The sequence below is a fragment of the Elephantulus edwardii genome, unplaced genomic scaffold (assembly GCF_000299155.1).
Source record: "Elephantulus edwardii isolate Elephantulus edwardi_28Jun2011 unplaced genomic scaffold, EleEdw1.0 scaffold00109, whole genome shotgun sequence".
Taxonomy (NCBI): domain Eukaryota; kingdom Metazoa; phylum Chordata; class Mammalia; order Macroscelidea; family Macroscelididae; genus Elephantulus; species Elephantulus edwardii.
The window spans coordinates 10673817-10691468 of record NW_006399859.1 but is presented as its reverse complement, the minus strand read 5'-3'; the positions used below and the strand labels follow the sequence as shown (position 1 = coordinate 10691468).

At 40.6% G+C, this 17652-nt stretch overlaps 1 protein-coding gene across 2 annotated transcripts in view; it reads left to right on the top strand.

Annotated features, from left to right (window-relative positions):
• The first annotated feature begins 5856 nt into the window (after positions 1–5856).
• Positions 5857–17652, top strand: part of PDE3B (phosphodiesterase 3B, cGMP-inhibited) — a 165588-nt gene continuing 153792 nt past the window's right edge. For both annotated transcript variants that reach the window (XM_006892052.1, XM_006892051.1), the window contains exon 1: positions 5857–7096. In XM_006892052.1, coding sequence (XP_006892114.1) covers positions 6107–7096 — 990 coding nt within the window. In that variant the 5' untranslated portion in view covers positions 5857–6106. The remainder of the gene's footprint in view (positions 7097–17652) is intronic.

The following is a 17652-nucleotide window of genomic DNA, read 5'->3' as shown; positions in this document are numbered from 1 at the left end:
ATCCCCTTTCCCTTATGACTCAGGGTGAAGTCTCTCTCAGGGAGGAGTGATAGGGAATGGCAAAGGACACACTGACAAAGAAGATTAATCAGAACTGGCTTTGACAAGCACTGTGGCATTTGGACAAGAACAAACTGGGAGGAGGGTAGAGAGAATAGTGCAACAATGAATGAATGGAAACCGAAAATCTCTGTAAATGTTTATGAAAATTAATAAAATATAATTATAGAAAAAAAAATCATTGTTCTTACATGCTGCATAGTAGTCCATTGTATGAATGTACCACAATTTCTCGAACCATTTGATGGTATTGGACTTTGGGGTCTTCCATGTTCTTGGAATACTATCTCACCCCAGTAGCAGTGGCAAAGTTTAAAAGGACAGCAAGTAATAAATATTGGAGAGGATGTGGTGTGATGGGAACACTTATAAACTGTTAGTGGGATTGTAAAATGGTATAACTACTCTGGAAGTCAGTTTGGTGCTTCCTCAGAAAGCTGAACATAGAAATTCCATATGACCCAGCTATTCCACTGGTTAGAATATACCCCAAGAAAATGAGAACTGAGGCACAAACAGACACTTGTACACCAATGTTCATAGCAGTGTTTCTCACCATGGTGAGATGTGAGGGTTTTTTTAGCTTCCACTGGACTATAAACCCTAGAGACAGGAGACATGCCTTTCGTTAGTGTTCCTTTGTCATCTAGCACAGTATGCAGCACAATGCAGGCAATCAAAAAACACTGAATTTATGAGAGATTGATCATGCTGATGGAAGAGGGTGGTGTATAGAGATGGAAGAGATAGAAGAAGAGGGTAAAGAGATTGAAAATGAAGGAAAACAGTAAGAGATAGAGAATGCAACTGGTAGAAGAGAAACAAATCATGAGAACAAGCGAAGTGGGGAGATTTGGGAAGAGAGTAATAACCCTAAAGTGGTGCCGTCAACAGTATTTAATAATTTATTTTTTTGTGCTCTTTAATATACACATGCATGTTACAAATGCACATGCTCAAGCATGCAGAAACAACTTCAGATGTACTTCCCAAGGGATTTTAGAGTTTCTTTGTATTCTAAACAGCATTTAGTACAGTGCTCCGCAGATAGCAGACAAACAATACTGCTGAGCTGAACACAGGAAGTCAAAGTGAGGCTTGGAACATGAGGGGTTTATTTTTGTAAAATAAGTATTATAACAACAAGGCTGTCTCTGGAATATTAAAAATTCTATGATCCTTTCTATACTGAACACAGACATATTTGCAAAAATAAATGTCAATGTTAATACTTTCATGAATTGTTATAAGGTTTCTATGTAACTTATAGACAAACTAGTTTTAGAGATCTGGAAGCTCAGTGATATTGGTTCATTTTTTTTGCTATTCTTCAAAGTTTCCTTAATATTTAAAATTTGTCAGACTGCTTTACATGTCTACCCTGAGAAATGAAGGCTGATTGCCTTAAAGATTTTAGAAGATTACACTTAGAAAGAATACTCAGTTCTCCTAACAATTTTCCTGAATTCAATTAATGGTCTAATTCAGAGATTTTCTTTCTCTCTCTCTCTCTTTTTTTTTTTTTTTAGGAGGTAGTGAGGAATCCCAAGATCCTGCAGAGTGGAGTTCCAGGGCAGGACCTGCCAGAGAGAGGCCTGCTGAGCTGTCAGGATCCATGACTGGAAACCCCCTCTTTAGTCAGAGCAGTACACGTTTACTTCCACAACATTTCTTCTGAAAAATGTTTTAAAACCAAGGTCGAAAGGTGACAACACACTGGGCACAGTAATACGAAGTCCTTTAAGGTCGGCTGACCTTATTCATTGCTTTCCAACTGCTCTTAGTAAATCTTTAGAGGTGTCTCCATAAGTCATCCTGAGGAGGCAGATCCTGAAGGGTGGTTGCCTGAGCATGAGTCTTTTGTCTGACAAGTGACAATGGCTGGACTGAGTCGTATCCATGTTATAACCTGTCCCACCCCTTCCTATTTAACATCCCATTGCAGAAACTGTAATAGAGTCACCAATATGTGGAGTTGCCAAGATACACTTGTTATGTGCCATCGAGTTGCCTGTGACCCACAGCGACTCTGTATACAGCAGCTCTGACCTTGTCCTGTCTGAGACAGTCACACTAATTCCGACACATCAACCCCATTGTCATAGACTTAAAAATATTTAGTTATAGAAAAAGATTTATGATTTATGGTAATATTACTGTAAAAATGAATTTAAATACACACACACATCTCTGGATTTTAGAGTTAGGGGGGAAAATTCTATTTTGTTAAAGTAAGGTTAAAAAAAAAAAAGAGAGTCAGAATGGGAGTTAGAGAGGGGATAATAAGACTGACCCATTATTTTAGCTTCTTTCAGAGTGAAGGTTTAAGAAGAGGGTAAGGAATTTATCAGGAGATAACTTTTAAATTCAGCTGTTTAGCATGGAAGTCTTGGATGAAGAGCTAAATGTTCCAACTCTTAGGCTTAGGCCAGTAAAGGGACAACCCATTACTTGAACTTGTAAATTGAGACAAGTGGCAGGCACCTGGCATCTAGGTCTGTTAAAGGTAACAGGATGACCAGAGTTTTAGGGACAGAACTTTAGATCCTAGGGCTAACAAGATACTGGGAGACATTTAGTTCTTCTAGGGAGTTTGGGCCACATGCTCTAGAGAGTTGTGCTGCTAACCCAAAGGCAGCTGTGTTTCTCTGACTGTTTGAATCAGTGTCTCCACATGAAAAAGATGAACAATCATCTCTCTCTATGTAATTTATAATCTCTAAAACCCCCCTGGAAGGTCAGCCTATGAGTTGATTCTGACTTAACATCAGTGAGTTTGAAGCTTTTTTTTTTTTTTTTTAGTTCTTCCACAATTAACCTGGGAACTGGCATCTTATCAGTGTGAGTCTTTAAAATAGAGAAAAAACCAGAACTTTTACCCAATAGATTGGCACATGAGAAGATCTGGTTTTTGGAGCCTGGGTGCAAACAATCCATTAACGGAAAACAAAAAGGAATACCTAGGGGCTGCTTTACAGCAAGATGACTCAAGACATACATACTAGGCACCAACATCCCATGACATGGATCATCCAACCAGGAGGGGTGGATGTTTCTAGTTGGAGGGATCTTTGGGATGGAAGGCAAAAACTGGTGAAGTGAGGCTGGGGTACAGAGTTTTGTGAGAATCCGAAGGGAAACTGAAACGTTAGTAGGTCTTTTTTCCCCCCATGGCAATAATGGTCATAAAAACATGAACCCAAAGACAAAAGAAAGCTAAGTAATCCCATTGGCTGAGTCTGGTAGAAAATAATGAAATAATTTGACCTTTAAGAAATGTGGGCTAGTAATAATCTTTGACAAAGACTGTAAACAGAGGAGGGAGTTGCTATAAACATAGCTAGCTCATTCATTTTGAGCATATTTTTAGTTAAGTAAACTTCTGATGGTCTCTGGTCACGTCCTTACATTTTATTTTAGAATCCTCTCAGGTGCTGGGTTGGCGTTCAGAGTGATGCAGTCAAACTACGGGTTATTGTAAGAGTTCAGCTTTTAACCACATGAAAGCCTGGGATGACAGAAGGCTAAAGTCAAACAGTTTAATGGAGAAGACTTTGAATTTTTACCCCTCATTGGCACAGAGACTTTTATTTTTTATATGTTAACTTTGAGAGTTTGGTTTAATTTTGTGGAAGAAAGAATGAAAAAGTTGCTTCTGGCAATTTGAAATACAGATTCTAAGAATCCCAATTTATTTTTGACATATAGAAATAACAGTTTTCAATGACTGAAAGAGGGAGAGCTGCTGCTGCTGCTGGTGGTGTGGTAAGAAGCTGTGCTGCAAACCCAAAGGCACACTGTTCATATCTACCAGTTACTATGGGGAGAAGGATGGGCAGTCTCCTCCTGTGTGATTGGTTCTGTCTCAAGGGCACACATCAACAACTGTTTCAATTACCTTACTTTTCCTACTTCAGGTGATAACCCTAGGTTTCAAAAAAATGAATTTGAATTTGTTCTCATTTCCAAATCAGTTTATTATTTTCTATGAATAGTGCAGGATGGTATAGAGTTCCCTTATTTATAGGGTTGCTACAGTTGTACTTGACTTGAAGGAACTTTCTTAACAACAACAACAAAGAAAATTTGTAATGAACATTTCAGTAATGCTGGTGTTGATTTTTTTCATGTCCTTTGGTGTAAGTTAAAAATTTATCTGTCTTATTTCCTACTGTAAACTTTGACTGGTGGTGACGGGCAAATGTGTGTATCATCTAAAAATATATTTGAGAATTTCGCTGAAATGAGATTTTTGTCTTTGCTTTAAATTGTCTTGGTTTGAAAAACAAACAATGGTTTGTGGTTGGCTTTTTGTTTTTGTTTGTTGGGGTTTTTTTTGTTTTGTTTTGTTTTTTTTAGGACAGACATTTGCAAAATCAATTAAAGAACTACTGAATTTATCTTTCCTTTATCCAATATCCAGAAAAGAAATTCTGGATTTTCTGGTCTTTAAGAAAAAAATTGGCTAAATTTTTGTGCTAAATTTTCAGTGATTTCTACTACTTATATGTGAACTCTGCCTATATACGAAAATGGTCTGTTTTAGGTTATGCTGTGGGCAGAGATTAATTGGTGAAAAATGGGCCTGTTTGTGGGATTTACCACACAGTAAGGTTTCTCATCTCCCTGGAAAAATGTGAAATTAGCTCTTTGAGAAATGCAGGTCTGTCATGAGGTTGAAGAGTGAGTTTGGGTGGAGGGGAACACAGTTCACCCTCTAAGGCAGTTATGATTGGTTAGATTCCAGAACAGCGGACTTTCAAGTCAGTGTTTCTTACATGCTGCTAGTTCCATCAGTATATTTTCAACAGATAGCATCTTTTGTGGCTTCTTTCAAAGGCAAGGGATCCAGACTGGTGAGGAGTGGTCTTGGGAAGGAGTCCTAAACCCTTTCATCCTTTCCTACTCTGGACCTCACAGGGAAGGCGAATAGTGAAAAAAGTCTCCAACTTGGAAAGATCATTGTGGCAGCAAATTCTCTATGCTGTGTTGGAGAAGCACACGGATCTGAGCCAGTGATCATGTATGACAAGAATGCAAAGTAGATCTGGTATGCTAATTCCTCACCTATGAAGGATGGTTCTTGAGGAAGATCTATCTAGTCACAAACATTTGGATAGTCCCAAGGGCGCTCTCCTTCTACCAGAGCCTCTGCAAGGGGCCTGGGCCTGCTGTGTAACCCCATAATCAGAGTGATGAGGAATTCTTCACCTTGCTCTTTGGGGTGTCTGGCCTTCACTAGGTCACAGAGTTCCGTTAGGATAGTTTAAGGGTGCATCCTAACCGAGGCTGAGGTCAGAAGTGTCACTCTCTCAGCTCTGCATCCCGCGCTAGGCAAGGCACTCCTCTAAACAAACCTCCTCTTTCACTTAGAGGAGCCAGGTTGGGTGTCAGTGACTTACCCTCAAGGGGGACTGGTACTCCTGAGGTTCCAGGAAGGCGGGCAGCTAAAGAGGACCCTGCCCACACCCGATGTGTCTTCGGGCAGCAGCGTCCTGCTCTGCTCGGCGGAGACTGGCTAAGTCGGCGGGATCTCTCGCCCGCGTTCCCGGCAGGCAGCCCGGCGGGCGGCTGAGCCCGTGGCGTCAGGCTCGGACGCGGGCGCGCGCGGGCGGCGGGCGTGGCGCGCGCCCAGCCCAGGGAACCGCGGGGGAGGAGCGCGCACCGCCCGCCCGCCCGCTGCTCGCGCGCCCAACGGACCAGGCTGGGGGCCCTGAGCTAACTGTTGCAGCCAGCAGGAGCTGGCAGGCGACGCCAAGTCTTCAATTTCGGGAGGCGGCCAAGGGAAAAAGAAGGGGCGTCTGAAACGGTCCGGCAGAGAAGCCCTTTCCTTCCGCGCCTCGCCTCAGCCCCAGAATGTCGCGGACTCCGCCGCTCCTGTGTCCGCGCGGCGAGGACCCCGGGCCGCGGCGGCGGGCGCCGCACTAACGCGCTGTGGAGTCGGGAAGCGCCCCAAACGCAAGGGGCTGGGGGTCCGGGCAGCTCGAACGGCCGCTGCGTGCGAGCGGGGCGTGCTGAGCCCCGCGGCCGCCCCTCGATCCCAGCCATGAGGAGGGACGAACGAGACGCCAAAGCCATGCGGTACCCGCAGCCTCCGGACGGGGCCGGCTCGCCCCCGGAGAGTCTGAGGAACGGCTACGTGAAAAGCTGCGTGAGCCCCCTGCGGCAGGACCCTCCCCGCGGCTTCTTTTTCCACCTCTGCCGCTTTTGCAACGTGGAGCTGCTGCTGCCGCCGCCGGGCTCCCCCCAGCAGCCGCGGCGCGGCTCCCCCTTCTCCGGGGCGCGCCTCTCGCTCGGCGCCCTGGCCGCCTTTGTCCTCGCGCTGCTGCTGGGCGCGGGGTCGGGGAGCTGGGCTGCGGGGGCCGCCCTGCTGCCCACTCTACTGGCCGTCTGCTCGCACAGCCTCAGCCCGCTCTTCAGCATCGCCTGTGCCTTCTTCTTCCTCACCTGCTTCCTGAGCCGGACCAAGCGGGGCCCCGGGCCGGGCCGGATCGGCGGCGGCGGCGCTTGGTGGTTGCTGGCGTTGCCCGCCTGCTGTTATCTGGGGGACTTGTTGGCGTGGCAGTGGTGGGCTTCGCCATCGGGGGACGCGCACGCCGAGCCCCCGTCTGGCCCGGCTCCGCACACGCCCCCGGCCGCGCCGGGCAGGTTGTTGTTGGTGCTGAGCTGTGCAGGGCTGCTGACGCTCGTGCACCCGGCGAGGCTTCAGCACAGCATCCTGGTGCTGCTCTTCTCCGCCTTCGTCTGGTGGGTCTCCGCCACCAGCCTGGGGTCGCTGCCCGCCGTCCTCAGGCCGCTGCTGTCCTGCCTGGTGGGCAGCGCCGGCTGCCTGCTGGCCCTGGGATTGGATCACTTTTTTCAAATCAGGGAAGCCCCTCATCATCCTCGGCTGTCCAGTGCCTCGGAGGACAAAGTGCCTGTGATCAGACCCCGGAGGAGGTCCAGCTGCGTGTCCCTAGGAGAGACTCCGGCCAGTTACTATGGCAGTTGCAAAATGTTCAGGAGACCCTCGTTGCCTTGCATTTCCAGAGAACAGGTATGTTACCAGGAAGGCAGCTTGGTTGTTCCCGAGCCAAGAACGAGCCTTTTCAAAGCATGTGCACCTTTCAGGATGGAATGAACATAAAATAAAAATGAAAGCATGTCTAAAACACACAAAGCTTTTTAGAAGTACAGACGCAGATGCTGTTTATCTTGGGCTAAAAACGAAATAGCGGTCTAATCCCATTGCACTTTTAAAAGACTTTGTTTGCCTGTGCGACAGACAAGTTGTCAAGAGTGTGGAGAACTATTTGTGGTTTACTTAGTAGATGCGCTGATGTGTATCTTTTTGGTGCCGTTTATCTGTTGCTGTGGGAGTGATGATTTCTCCCTAATGATAATTTAGAAGTTTAGCATGAATGTGTGGAACTGTAGATACTTCAATATAACGCACACATAGATGAGGTTTTTAGTGTGGTTTCATTATTACTAATAATAAACAGAGGGCAGTTAGGGATCTAATATTGGGAACGCTGATGAGCTTTTGACCTAAGACCTGTTAAGTTAGATGAAGAAATTGTTGGAAATAATTTTTAAAAAAATATTTTTTCAAGTTATTTCAGCAGCACAGGCTAATGCAATCTTTGACAGACTAACTCCTGGTTCTGTGTGTTTGTTGCATAATTAGGAGAATGGTTTAACAATTTAACCTTTAAACTTAGTAATGTCTGGAAAGAGGTCAAAGCATTTCTGATTTTTTCATTGGTTTAGAGGTTTCTGTTTTTTAAAGGAATTGAAGTCTTCATCAGGAAGGGAACTTAGCATTTATATAGCTTTGGGAAATCGACCTGTTTGACATTACCAAATTAGGTGCAATTAATTACTTTTTTTATTGCCTTTGCCCCTGTGGGTCTTGTAACTTCCACCAGATTACTGAGTGGAACTGTACCACATAGACTTGTGGCCCACCAAAGGTATTGGATAGCTTTCAGTAATGCAAGTAAGATGCATGGCAATCTTATGGAAGTGAATTAGTGTAAATAAGCTGTATGAAACTCTAATGCGAAGACTGGTCAGTTTTGCCATCCATTTGGACTTTAATATAACCATGCCAAAGGAAGCCCTCACTACCACTTAGAAAGGTGAGCTAGAGTGGAACATTTCCTTTGGACCTGGGATTCTTGAACTGAGAACCTCTTAAACCCAGAAGACAGTAAGGAAAAGAGCAGTAACATCAGGGATGAGAGGCAGGGACAGAAAATGATGGCAGCAGAGGTAGCAGGACCAGGAGATTAACAGAAAATAGTGCAGTGGGCTTCCTGTCCTATAGAGAAGACTGGGAGCCTTTGGGCAGGAGGCTTGCTTCTTGGAGTGGGCTTCTTCTGAATACGTGTCACAGCCAGGCTCACCAGCCTGCAGAGCGAGTGAGCTGAGTGCCTTCCCACTGAGATTTAATGGCATAGTAGGGTGACCCTGAGCACTTATTGGTAGAACTTTAGCACTTGTCCAAAAAGGGCAGAGGCCAGGCTGACCCCAGAGATCTAAGCGAGGCCTGCAGATGGCAGGCAAAGAAGCTGTCCTGACAGAAGAGCTGACTAGTTTTCTGATTCTGACTTGTAACCAGTTAAATCCCTAACAGGCCCCATAATCATGAGTATTGTTTGTGAGTTTTGCATAGCCATTGCAGAATTAGCAAGCACAAGCAGAGAAGTTGAGAGGGCCATGTGAGGGACTATTGCTGTCAGATTTGGCAGAAATGTTTGGATAGAGGAGTATATCTGACCTGCATACACTTCATAAGAATGAGCCTTGACCTGATGATGGTGATTTTCTCTCCTCCTGGTAATATTGGAAGGAGTCAGACACTTCTGACATGCTATTTTTTACACAAGGAACTTAAGTATAGCCACTATTCATTAAGTGCAAAACACTTAACATATATTATCTGAACTCTTCACAAGACCCTTGTATATTCTGTCTTAGTAGATGACACTAGCTTCATTTTAAACACAAGGAAATTGAGGTTTATTGAGATTACCCAGGGAGCTCCGGTGGCATAGTCCACTAGGAGTTGAGTTAACCCAAAGGCAGAGTGTCTGGTGATTTGAATCCGCTAGTGGCTTAGCAGGAAGAAGAGAGGCAGTCTCCTCCAATAAGGTTTAGTGACTTGAGTCCTGCAGCAGAATCAGCCACAAGTGGATTCCAGCTTAACAGCAATGAAGAAGAGTTTACCCAGTTTTGCGTACCTAGTAGGCAGAATTTTGAACACACACCCCCCCCCCCTTTATTTTAAGTTCTCAGTGCTTGGTTCTTTGCAACAGAAACATTTTGTACATTTTAAATAGGACCCTACTAGTGCTATTAGTTTTCAGACTTTTTGGTTAATATGTTTTACACTTGAGATCCAGTACATTAGAAACAAGTTTTTTAGCCTTTCCAAATCTAATGCTACCTTCTCTCCCCTAGCGTCCTTTTCAAAGCAATCATCAAGCTTCTACATTGGTTTTTATCACTTGGTTGCTTAATCAAAACCCTCAAACCAGTTAAGCACTGATCTGTTGTGTTCTTATAACACTTTCCTTCTTTAAATGGCTTTAGAGGCCACTCTTGTGGTCTGTCATTATTTGCCCAAAGGGTTTGAAAATGTTATGCTTTTTGTTTTCTTAGTTTATTACTAATAACTGAAAATCCTTAGAAAAAAGTGTTTCAGAATAGTTATGAGAAGACTCACATAAAGTGGAGCAAAGTAGTACCAGTTGCTTTTATAGAATGACACAGTGTTTTAGGAGTTTCATCACATGTGTAGGCAATTTTCATGTATTTAACATTACAATTTAACATATTTTGATGGTAATTTGTTTGTATAATTTGTTATGTCTGTCTTTTTGCAAATTGAAATTCCTACGTTTCCTAGTTCCAGTGTTGTGCTTTTTCCATCCCAGCAACTTTTCAGCCTTACTAGAACATAGTGTTGTTGTTCTTGGTAGCTTCATCTTTTATCTGTAGTGGAGGCGGGGGGGGGGGGGATTTAATTTGTGTTTATAAAAGGCATATTAGTACAGAAAAATCCGACATTATACTTTGAGTGGAGCATTTCTGTGGGCCTTAAAATATATGCTGTTAGTTTAGGAGGTTACTCATGGTTATTTAGTCTGTAAGGAGTCTTGGTAGTGTACTGTGTTGTGTGTTAGGTTACTTATGTGAGAGGTGGGCATTTGAGTCTACCAGATGCGCAGCCTCTTTCTGTAACAATATACAGCCTCAGAAGCCCTGTGAGGTTTGCTGTTAGTCGGGATTCACCTGAGGGCAATGGATTTGGGATGCCCTTTGTTTGTTTTGGTGCTCTAGTAGTTAAAACACTTGGATCCAAGTGTATTTGTTTTCAAGAAGAGCAGTTCAAACCTACTGGCTGCTCAGTGGGAGAAGGATGCGACAGCCAGCCTGTTTTCTGTAAGCGCTGACATCCTCGCAAAGCCAGTGAAGCAGTTCTACTTTGTCCCATAGGACATGAGTTGAAATTGACTTGAAGTCTGGGTTCTACTTAATATTTAGTGTCACAAAATACTCTATTGGCATTTAAATAATAGTTTTTAACTTAGTAGAGATTGTATTAACAAGAATTTTCACTTATGTTTGTTCTTTATGAAGTTTAACAGTGGAGCTGTGCTTTTATTTGCATTTCCATAATAGCTAAGGAAATTAAGATGAAATTAGTACTTTTATGGAAGAAGAAGATAAAGAAAATATCTAATTTTCAAGGGTGGTAGCCTAGTGGTAAGAAGTTGTGCTGTAATCTGCAAGGTCCACAGTTTGAGGCCACCAGCTGCTCTGTGAGAAATGGATGGACCATCTCCTCCCGTGTGATTAACTTCCTCTAAAACCTCCTGGAGAGTCAGCTATGGGTGCATTCTCACTTAAGGGTACACAGTAACAATGTTTCATATAAAACAGTTGTATTACCTCAAAATAGAAAGGAAAATGAAAAGATCTGGAGTAGGAACTGAGGTAGGAGAAAATGTCCTGAATTCATAGGCAAGAAAATTGAGTGGGGATGGTGATGGGACACAGGGATGGATGGGAAAGTGTCAAGTTTTGACTCTTACTATGTTACCTTGGAAGAGCTAATAACCTTTCTCAGCATTGATATCCTATCAGATCTAAAAGGTGAATTCTTTTGAAATACCTTTCAATTAAAAAATGAACTAAAAATTTTTGTTAGTTTATACTTTTTTGCAACATGTAAATAAAATGATGAATAAAATGTCATAAATTGTTACATGTCAGGTGTGGTCAAGTTTGCTGTGACTCAAAGCTCTCCTGTGTATAATAGAACAAAACACAACCTCATCCTTAGTCTCTGCTGTGATCAAGCTGTTCTTGTAGTTAGTGCCTCTTGAGGGACTTCAGCTTTTTCTCTGACCCTTCTCTTTGCCAGGGACTGGCCCTTCTTGATTACATGCCCACAGTAGGTGGGAACAAGTCTCACAATCTGCTTCTGTGGAACACTCTGGTTACACTTTGTTGAGATAGATGTATTTTTTTGTTTTTTTTTTTTGACAGTCCATGCCAGGTCACTTGTCCATTACTTTGTCCTTGTATGGTGGCGTATGTATTACTGTGGAGTTGGAAGTTTTGCTACCAGGATATCAAATGCTATTAGTATTACCCATGGTGGAAAGGTTTCTTTGGAGTGTCTGGACTAAGGAAGAATAGGAAGCAGGCCTGACTATCAATTTTTTAAATAACGGGCCTTTAAAAACCCTTCTGATAACCTCAGAAAACTGTCACAAAGTAGGAGTTCTTGAAATTGTACCCAAATTTGGAATACTTCTATCACTAACCTAAATTTTCCAAGGTTTAATAATTGGGAGCATGAAGAATTAGTCTTTATTTTCTGGATAGAACTTTTCTTTAAAAAAGTGTAGCACGTGACAGAGTAAAAAAGAGTGTTGTTGTTGTTTTAAGTACCTTCTAGTTGGAACTAGACCCAGAGCTGACCCTCTGGCAGGTTTTCAGAGTCAGTTAATCCTATAGGAGGAGATTTCCCATCCTTTTTCTGAGGAGCAGCTGGTGGATTTGAACTATGTGCTTTTGGGATTTCATCATTGCTTCTTACCATTAGGCCACAAGAGCTCTCTGATGTTGATGTTGTTAGTTGTTAGTTGCTGTTAAGTTGGTTCTGACTCATGGGTGCAGGGTACAACTCCCTATGTAGATTTTTCCAAGGCTCCATGGTAGTGGAGCTCTTAAGTGTTGACCTTTGAAAGTTTATATGTGAATTTATTCCTTCAATTATTAAAAAAAAGATTATATTTTCAGTTACTTAAGAATTTAAATTTTAGTGAATGTTTTAGGAAATCACTTGGGGACTCATCAATATGAATGCTTTTAGTTGTGTGAATAGATTTTAACTTTTGGAATGTAATATTTGATAACATCTGAAAAATAATATTCATAATTAAATTTATAATCTATACATGTTCATGTATATGAACATGTATATATGTGTGTGAACATGTATATGTTAATTAACATCTTACCTTAATTAAAAAGAAATTTAAAAAGCAAAGTATTTAGAGAGAGTCAAAGTTTAATTACTCCTGACTCTATTCTGCCTTACCGGGTTAATAAGAACCTATGAAAGAAACACTAAATTTGTAATATTTTGCCAGAGTCAACTAAAAGGAATTCGGGGGGAAGTTTTGAACAAAATTTAAAAACTACATTTCTATGCAATTTTAATTGTATATTCTACAACCTAATTTCAGCTTTCAAGCAGATCATTTTGCGTATGATAGATTAGGTAAATATGAGGCTTTGAGAGACCTAAGTTAGTGTGTGGGATATTTTTCTATACCTAACATGCTAAGTGCTTTCTAAATGGTTAGGTAAATATTTAAAAATTTGTGGCCTTAAAGCCTATAAATATTATATAAAGTGTTAATTTTATTTGAAAAAGGTATATGCATGTATGGTGAAAGCATTGAAAAGCAGCAGCAAGTGTAACATTTAAGTGGGTAGCCCCCCCCACCTAAGGAATTTGCAAGGCAAATTCACCCCACTGTGAATTTCTTCAAGATTACTGTAGTGCTTGGAAATTTATTTTGTGCCTTTTTTGCATTTTGTTCTAATGTCATGTTAATATTTTGGAGTAAAGTGTCAACTTACATATGTTCTGCTTTTTAAATACTGTATGGACTCTGCTACCAGAGTTATCTTTCAGAAACATGTTTGGTCAAGTCACCCATGTTTTAAAGATCTCATGGCCAGGATTTGATTTTGGCTTGGAAAGTCCTCCATAACCAGCTTTTCACCTTTTTTTGTCTTTTAGAAATCAGTCTAAGACTCAATAAAACTTTCTGTTCCTGCATCCATCCGTGACTCTAAGCTATTTGAGGGCTTCTGCTATTATCGAGCCTGTGGATTTTTTTTTTCTTTTACTTTCACCATTCTCACTCAGTTAACTTTCCCTTGAAAAAGAAGAGTTTTAAAAATCTTTACTTACTGCACTGACACTGAAATGGACATACAAGTTGAGCATATTGCAGCAAAGAGGGCCAGGTTTAAGAAATAATTGATAAATCATATGAAGCATTTCTTATATGTGATAGAATATTGTGTTTCATGGAGTAGAAACATCTTCATATGTTTGTGTGTTTTTTACACTGAGTAAATAGGGCTGACCATAAGTAAAACGGTCAGATTTTATTTCATCGTGTGCATTTGTTTACTGTGTGTGTTTTGAATAGTATTATACTGTGTTAATGGTGAAAGCTTACTACCATAAGCTTTAAGGTTATACAGTGTAGGTTCATTAACACTCTACAAAAACTATTCCATGATACAGGCTAGATCTTTTACAATGTGTCAGTATTCTCTCTCTTTTATGCCATCCTGAGACTCTTCACTGCCTAATGGCAAGCTCTTCTCTACTTCTTTTTCCCTTTCAATGACTAGGGGACCCTGTTCTATAGCATTCTGTCCTGCCCAACTATACCCTATCCAAAGCAAGAAGACTCCCTCCTTGATGAGAAAATTAAATGTATTTTAATACAAATAAGTGTGTATATACATGGAAGAGACTTACAGACTATCTAATTAAAATTAATTTTCCTATTATCAGAAAAATGAATGAAACACCCAAGAAACAAAAATATTGGCTTAGGGTTACGCAGCCAGATATTTAGAAATTAGGGACTAAAGTCTAGGTCTTGACTTCTTATCAGATTTTCCATAGAGATGGTGTATGTACCTGTAGCTGTAGTTTTCTGAGCACACAGTTAATTTTGCCAACTGTTTCCAAATATGTGATAAAAGACCAGGTCTCTGGTTAAAGAATGTGAGGGAGTAGGGATGGGAGAAAGTCAGAGACACTCTTAAAACAACACTTCATATTACTGACCTTGAAATTAATGCTAGATACAGTTTTTCAGAGTGACATATGATACTGCTAATCTTAAAATCAGTGGACTGTAGAGGCCAGGCATATAACATAAATGAGAAAGGCCGGGAGGCTATAAGGGAAGGTAAAAAGAATATAAGTGAATTAAGTTGTTCTACTTACAGGGTATTTTCTCATTATTTCACACATTGGTTTGGAGTTCACCATGCCTTTTCAAGCTGCTCGTATTTATTTAATTGATTGTTAGGAGCCTGTTAGAACTTGGGGACAGAAGAATGTATTTCCCACTGTCTGTTTCTTTTACTTTCTAGAGCTTCTCCTTTACCATTGATTCACTGAACAGATTTTAAAAAAAAATTCTTTCTTTTTTAAAAAATAATTTTAATGAGCATTTAGAGAGATTTTGGATTTCCATTCATTCATTGCTGCACTTTTAATGAAAGTTTACAGAGACTTCGGATTTCCAGTCATTCATTGTTGTCCTTTTCTCCCTGCCCACCCCAATCACACTTCACCTTGAAAAAGGAAAACTCTTTTATTGTTATGCAGTCCCTCCCCCCAAGTTCACTGCACTATGCAGCCTTCACTCTGGACTTCTGTAATGACAAGAGTACCCATTCATATATTACTTTTAAACAGATCTCTCCCTCATCTGTTTCAATGCAATACATCATTCCTCCCCTCCTTTTCTGTCTTCCCTCAACCGTGATGTCAGTCCCGTTTTATAACAGTGGCCCTATGTAATATTTGTCCTTTTGTGACTGAGATACTTCATTCAGCATACTGTCCTCCAGGGTCATCCATTTTGCACACTATTTCTTGAGTTCCTGTTTTTCAATGCAGCATAGTGTTCCATAGTGTGACTATACCAGAGCTTCTCTATCCATTCATTTGTTGATGGGCACTTGGGTTGTTTCCAGTTCTTTGCTATTGCGAAAAAAGCTGCAATAAACATGGGTGTACATATATCTGCTTGGGTGGCAGTTCTGGTTTCTTTAGGGTATATTCCCAGTAGTGGAATTACTGGGTCAAATGGCATTTCTATTTGCAACTTTTTGAGAAAGCCCCATACCGCCTTCCATAGTGGTTGCACTATTTTACACTCCCACAAGAAGTGGATAAGCTTTCCGGTTTCTCCACAACCTTGACAGCATTTGAAGTTTGCTGTTCTGTTAAATTTTACTATTCTTACTGGGGTGAGATGATATCTCATAGTTGTTTTGCACTTAATAAATATTTTATTATCACAGATTTTTCTGTCCTTTGCCTGCTAGAGTACATTATTTGGATATTGTTTCTTCCTTTACATTTTGTGCAATGTGTTTAGTGGATTTTACATTTATTTGTTTAGTGTTCATATTTTTAAATGGGAAAGGCTAAGAATAAAAATATTGCATATTCATGTTTTATATGTTGTTGTGTACCATCAAGTTGGAACTGACCAGTAGCTGACCTTCCAGTGGATTTTTAGAGGCAGTTCACTGCGTGGGAGGAGATTGCCCATCTTTCTTCCCCCATGTTTTATATAGATTAAGGAAAAAGAAAACAATGAAAAAGTCATGTACTGCTCATTTCCTTTGTATTCACTGTGTAGTCTATTTTCATCCCTTCTACTGCTACATATACATAATGTGAATGCTAAACTATTGATTCTCTTGTCTTTATAACTTTGTATAATGGTATCCAAATAAAACTCTTGCTGTTGGGTCCTGGTAATAGAGACCTTCTATAGCCCATATAAATCAAGGTTATAAGTTTTGTTTTTCAACATTAGGTAAATATAATCATATACTTTCAATTTTTTACAACTTTGTTTTTTGCTTGACATTTTCCAAGATTGATCCATGTTGATATGGATAGTTATAATTTTGCAATGCAGAATATATTTAATTTATGAACAGAGAAAGGTTATTTAACTATTAATGAACTCTCAGAAATTTGCAGGTTTTTTTAATTTTATTATGAGCATTGCAGCTGTGAAGATTCTCATAAATGTCTCCTAGTGTCTGTGTACATCTGAAATTGTAATTATTGGATTGCAAAGTATAATCACGTCCATGTTCTGATCCTTGAAATGTGTGAATATGTTACCTAATATGGAAAGAGGGACTTTAGAGATGTTACTGAATTAAGGACTTCGAGTTAAGGGGATTATCCAGGATTATGAGTGAACCTCTTTTAATCATGAGAATCTTTAAAGTACAAGAGGAGAACAGAAGAGGCCAGAGTAGGAAATAGAACTATGTAATCAGAGTAGTATGATTTGAAGGCTCACTTGCCACTTTGATGATGGAAGAAGACCACGTATAAGCCAAGAACTGCCAATTACCTCTGAAACTGGATATACAAGGAAATACATCCTTTACTAGAGCGTCTAGAAAAAAGGGAAACTTCTAGTGAGACCTGTGTTCAACTTCTGACCTATATGATTTTACGACAAGGCACTGAATTTGCCTTTTTTTTGTATCACTAAATTTGTGACAAATTGTAGTGGGAATAATGTGTGAAAATAGCAGTGGGAAATTAAGATGTTATTTAAAGCTGATAGAAAACTAAGACACTGTAAAGGGCACTGATTCAGTGGTAAAAATCTCCCCTTACGTGCAGGAGACCTGGATTCAGTTCCTGACTGATGTTCCTCAAGTACACCATCTGTTAGTAGAACTTGTATGTTGCAGTGATATTAAACAGGCTTCAGGCCTGGAAGTCTTCTGAAAATAAGCCAATGAAAAACGTATGGTTCACAGAACTCCAATCTGCAAGTGATCAGCAGTGTTTGTTCCATTTTGCATGGGAGTGCTGTGAGTCAGGGGCCGGTTTGATTGCGACTAACAATTGCAGTATGCTGCCATGTTTATAAAAATATTTGTTATATTTCTCTCCCCCTGCCTTTTTTTTTCTTTAGCAGTGAAAAAAAGAATACTTTTGAGATCATATTTTCATCAACCAGTGATTACTATTACTGATTCTCATTTTTGTGTGACTAGTAACTTTGAAGTAGAATATTTTTCTTTTTTTTAATAGATTCTTTTTCTATTTCTGTGATTATTAATTGAGTGATTTTAGTTTATTCTCTGCATTTCTTATTCAGATATTAACCTGTTCATATTGCTTGCCTTTTTAAAAATTCAGTTATCTGAGTTTTTTTCTTATGAGTCATATGAGCCCTTTGTATGTTGTTGTTAGGTGCCGTCAAGTTGTTTGCGACC